Source organism: Magnolia sinica, unplaced genomic scaffold, assembly GCF_029962835.1.
Source record: "Magnolia sinica isolate HGM2019 unplaced genomic scaffold, MsV1 ctg224, whole genome shotgun sequence".
Taxonomy (NCBI): domain Eukaryota; kingdom Viridiplantae; phylum Streptophyta; class Magnoliopsida; order Magnoliales; family Magnoliaceae; genus Magnolia; species Magnolia sinica.
Window position 1 is genome coordinate 223,587 of NW_026682783.1, and position 4,788 is coordinate 228,374.

General features: G+C 43.2%; 1 protein-coding gene across 1 annotated transcript; it reads right to left on the reverse strand.

The window, feature by feature from the left end:
• Positions 1-425: 425 nt before the first annotated feature.
• LOC131236111 (uncharacterized) lies at positions 426-2,087 on the reverse strand. Its single transcript, XM_058233246.1, has 3 exons — positions 1,827-2,087; positions 973-1,145; positions 426-774 (listed from the first exon to the last, which is right to left on the reverse strand). Exons 1-3 carry the CDS (start codon positions 2,085-2,087, stop codon positions 426-428), a joined length of 783 nt encoding a protein of 260 aa, XP_058089229.1.
• Positions 2,088-4,788: the final 2,701 nt, after the last annotated feature.

Consider the following 4,788-nt stretch of genomic DNA (forward strand, 5'->3'; position numbering starts at 1 on the left):
TGAGTATCCCAGCTAACCTGGAAATCCAGCACACACGCTCTAAGCATATCCTCCAGAATCTAATTGACTCTCTCAATCTACCCATCTGTCTGGGGGTGGTAGGCGGTGCTGTACTTCAGAGTCACACCCAAGGCTCGCTGAAAGCTCTTCCAGAATTGTGACATGGACCTCGGGTCATGGTCAGATACTATTGATACCGGCACTCCATGCAGCTTGACGATCTCACTAATAAATAATTGAATAGGTCGGTCCATGGAGTAGGTAGCACGTATAGGTAGGAAATGCACTGACTTCGTCAATTGATCAATGATGACCCAGATGGCATCATGACCTTGAGGAGTCCGCAATAATCCCATAATGAAATCCATTGTAATGTGCTCCCACTTCCACTGAGGAATCTTCAGTTGTTGCAAGGTACCAGAGGGTCATTGATGCTCTGCTTTGACGCTTTTACATGTGTTGCATTGTGCGATAAATTTAGCAATGTGACGCTTCATCCCTAGCCACCAATATTGTCTCTTAACATCGTGGTACATCTTTGTACTGCCTGGGTAGAACGTGAATTTGGACCAGTGTGCGTCGGTCAATATTTCTTGCCTCAGCTCTGCATCTTCCGGCACATGCAGTCGCCCTTTATAGCGAAGCCTACCATCTACACCAACCTGCCATTCGGATGAACCTTCATCAGTCATTTCCTTACGGTGATTGATGATCGTTGGGTCAACCTGTTGTGCCTCAATGACTCGAGATACAAGAGATGGTTGAATGGATAAGCTTGCAAAATGCATAGTAGCTGACTATAATTTCCACTCAAAATCAAAGTCCCTTATTTCTTCCAACATTTTCCACTGTCGAACCATAAGGTGAGAAATAATTCCTCGTGGCTGGTGACTGAGGGCATCAGCTACAACATTGGCCTTACCTAGGTGGTATTGAAGAGAAAAATCATAATCCTTTAACAACTCTAACCACCTTCTCTGCCGCAGATTAAGCTCCTTCTGAGAGAATAAATATTTAAGGCTCTTGTGGTCCGTGAACAGCTGAAATCTGACCCCATATAGATAATGCCGCCATATCTTTACTGCAAACACTACCGCGGCCAACTCTATGTCATGCGTGGGGTAATTCTTCTCATAGGCCTTCAACTGTTGAGAAGCGTATGCTATAACTTTGTCATGCTGCATCAGCACACAACCCAATCCAACCCGTGAGGCATCCGTGTATACTACAAACCCTTCATTTCCAGATGGCTAGGTGAGAACTGGTGTTGTTGTCAACTTATCTTTCAATTCCGCAAATGCCTTCTTGCAGGCTTCACTCCAGTCAAAAGGTGCTCCTTTATGAGTCAGTCACGTCAGAGGTGCCGCTATACGAGAAAACCCTCGAATAAACTGTCTACAGTATCCCGCTAGACTAAGAAAGCTTCAAATTTTCATGATATTAGTGGGTTGCTGCCACTTAAGCACGGCCTCAACTCTAGCCGGATCTACTACCACTCCTTCTCTAGTAATGACGTGGCCAAGAAACTTCACTTCTTCCTGCTAAAATTCACACTTCTCCAATTTAGCATATAATTGATGATCGCGAAGCATCTGCAGAGCGGTACGTAGATGATGCTCATGCTCCTCCTAGGTACGTGAATATATCAGAATATTGTCTATGAATACTACCACAAACTAGTCGAGATAAGGGTGAAATACCTCATTCATCAATTACATAAATATAGCTGGGGCATTCGTTAGTCCGAAGGACATGACTAGGAACATGAAGTGGCCATATCTGGTGCGAAAAGCCATCTTAGGGATGTCCTCCTCTCTAACTCAAACTTGATGGTATCTAGAACGTAGGTCGATCTTCGAGAAGAACTGCGCCTCCCTAAGCTGATCGAATAAATCATCAATTCTTGGTAATGGATACTTATTCTTGATGGTCACTTTATTTAGCTCTCTGTAATCCACACAAAGTCTCAACGACCCGTCCTTTTTCTTAACGAATAGGACCGGTGCTCCCCAAGGAGAACTACTTGGGCGAATAAAGCCCAAAGCCCGAAGTTCCTCCAACTGCTTCTTCAATTCTTCCAACTCCATGGGTGTCATGCGATATGACGCCTTTGAGATGGGAGCAGTACCTGGCATCAGGTCAATACAAAACTCCACTGCCCTTTGAGGAGGTAGGCCTGGGATGTCTTGAAAGACATCGAGATAGTCGCGTACGATTGGGATCTCCTCGATCCTTAGGGTCCTTTCTTCTTCTATTAGGTAGGCTAAGCATGTCCCTGTCCCTTGCAGAATCCTAAATTGGAACTGTAACTGGCCGATTATAGAGAAGGTGATTGTCCTTTCAAAACAATCTAAGATGTATGATATGCAGCCATCCAATCCATACTCAAAATAACATCCCGCTTCGACATCTTCATAACAAATAAATTGGCGGGTAAGATGTGATCTCCAATCATCACTGGGCAATCCTTGCAGATAAGGTTTAGGTTAAAATGCTCACCTAATGGTGTGGTTACTGATAATTCTTCTACTACTCTTTCTGGTTCTAACCCCAACGTGTTTACGAGTGATGAAGATATGAATGAATGGGATGCACTTGAGTCAAATAAGGTGTGTGCAAATGATGAGAAGAGAGTAGTCATACCCTCGAGTATCGTTGCTGATGATTGAGGATCAGTCTACTGAATAACATATACAAGAGGTTGGGCAGTCGCTGCAAATCTTGTCTGTTGTTTCTGGAGCGGTCTCTGGTATTACTGAGAGTGGTCTCGACCTTGCGGTGGCTGCTGCTACTGGCGTTGTTGAGGCCGATATTGTTGAGTCTGTTGTTAAGGATGGTATTATTGAGTCTGGTGTTGCTGAAAAGGTCTCTTCTGGGGGTGACCATGAGGATGCTGTCTGTAAGAAGACCTATCCTTCTGCTCTACAGAGACATCTGGTGGATTGGGGTAAGACCTGGCCTGATGCCTACTCCACCACACCTAAAACATGTCCCTTGAAATGCTAATCGCTGTGAATCTCGCTGAGGTTCCCGAACCGCTGGTCCTTGCCTAGCAAGCCTTTTCGATGGATGAAATTGCTGAGTTGGGCCTCCCTTTCTCTTGTTCCTATTATCCTGTCTCCGAAATGGCTGCTCACAAGTCTTATTCATCTCTTCGAAATCTGCTGTGATGATCTTAGCTCAGTCTGTCACCTCTTCAAACATAAGGAGTCGCAAAGGTACTACCCTACTCCTCAAGCCAGGACAAGTCCCTTCTCAAATTTACGAGCTTTCATACTGGGGGTTGAAATCAGATCTGATGCGAAACGAGATAGCTCAACGAATCTGGCCTCGTATTGGGCCACAAATAAAGCTCCTTGCTCAAGAGATATAAATTCTGACACCTTCTTTTCTCGAATACTATCAGGAAAATACTTTTAGTCGAACTTGTCGTTGAACGTGCTCCAACTCCATACTATACTCGACCCAACTTCCTTCTTAACTAACTGCCACTATAACTCTCCTTCTCCCTCTAGTGTGAAGGTAGCAAGCAACACTGTCTGGGAATCAGGACACTCCATCACATCTAAAATCTTGATAACCTGGGTCCTCCATCAGTCGACCTCAAGTGAATCTGGCTGCCCTTTAAATCGAGGGGGTCGTAAAGCCTGGAATTCTCGAATCAAAGCTGACTGCTCTGATATGGAAGATGCCTCTGCAGACCTCCTCTCTTGACGTTCCATCAGAGATGCCATGGAACGAAGGATTTCCTGAATCGAAGCGGCATCTCGAGGAGTATCTGGTGCCTTGGCCTAGTGATCCTTGGATGGCTCGTGCTCTACTGTTGTTTTCATTTTAGTGGCCTTCTTAGGTACCATGATTGACAATAGAAAATGGACGCCTCGGTTAGATAAAGCCTAAAATAGTCTCTTAAGGTCAAATAATAGAAAGTGTATCTTCCTAACCTCTTATATAAGTAACTTTTTCTAAGTTCCTCAAAGGGAAACCTAGTGTTTCTAAGTTGTTAAGTCGGTTTTCAAGTTTTAGAACTCTAGCTTCCTCCTAAATGGTTGCTTGTCCACAGGTAATCCCTTATCTCATGCTCTGATACTAACTTTGTCACAACCCAGACCCAATAGCCTTATAATACCGCTATATCTACCGAATCTGGTGCGTGACAAGCCGAACTCCGGGATTGGTACCCAATGCTCACACACTAAGTCCCAGTCTCGGCGTTTGGCAAGGTAATGTAAAGGATAAATCTCACCATTCATTCTTCACAAAAGAAACATCAGAGATAAGTAAGTAACATCTGCATACAAGTAAACTGGGTACTACAAAATTTCAAAAGTACAACATCTGTCTGTGCAATACATATATACATCATGTACAATTCAAAATTTTAAAAGTTAAATCAGTTCCCTTGACGTGGCACCTAACTCGTAGTCGCTTCTTGTTTTTCTTCTTTAGATCCTTTACTTGAGTGGTTAAAAGACAAGTAAGTCTTATAACTGTAACAAGTACAAATTCTTCATGGTAAGTATGCAAGATAGGTTAACATAAAAGATATAATTGATAAATGCAAGGTCCTCATGATAAGTACATAAGATAAGTTAACATAAAAGATATAATGAAAGAACTGCCACAAGTAATTAATTGTACAAAGCGATGTCTTAATGAATGATGGAGCATGATCATCTATGAAATGCATGAAATAACTGTATGCTAACTATAGAAACACCTGCCAATAGTCCTCTCACCATGGACTTGACCGCACTACTCCTGAACATCATCATATCGACTATGATC

Bases quoted from the DNA above. Each gene is read 5' to 3' on its own strand.
- LOC131236111 (XM_058233246.1), bottom strand. From the start codon at position 2,087: ATGGAGTTGGAAGAATTGAAGAAGCAGTTGGAGGAACTTCGGGCTTTG. The intron at 1,146-1,826 runs GTTTGAGTTAGA...GCTTCTCAACAG, and splicing joins TACGTTCTAGATACCATCAA to TTGAAGGCCTATGAGAAGAA. The intron at 775-972 runs GTGGTTAGAGTT...GCATTTTGCAAG, and splicing joins CTTAATCTGCGGCAGAGAAG to CTTATCCATTCAACCATCTC.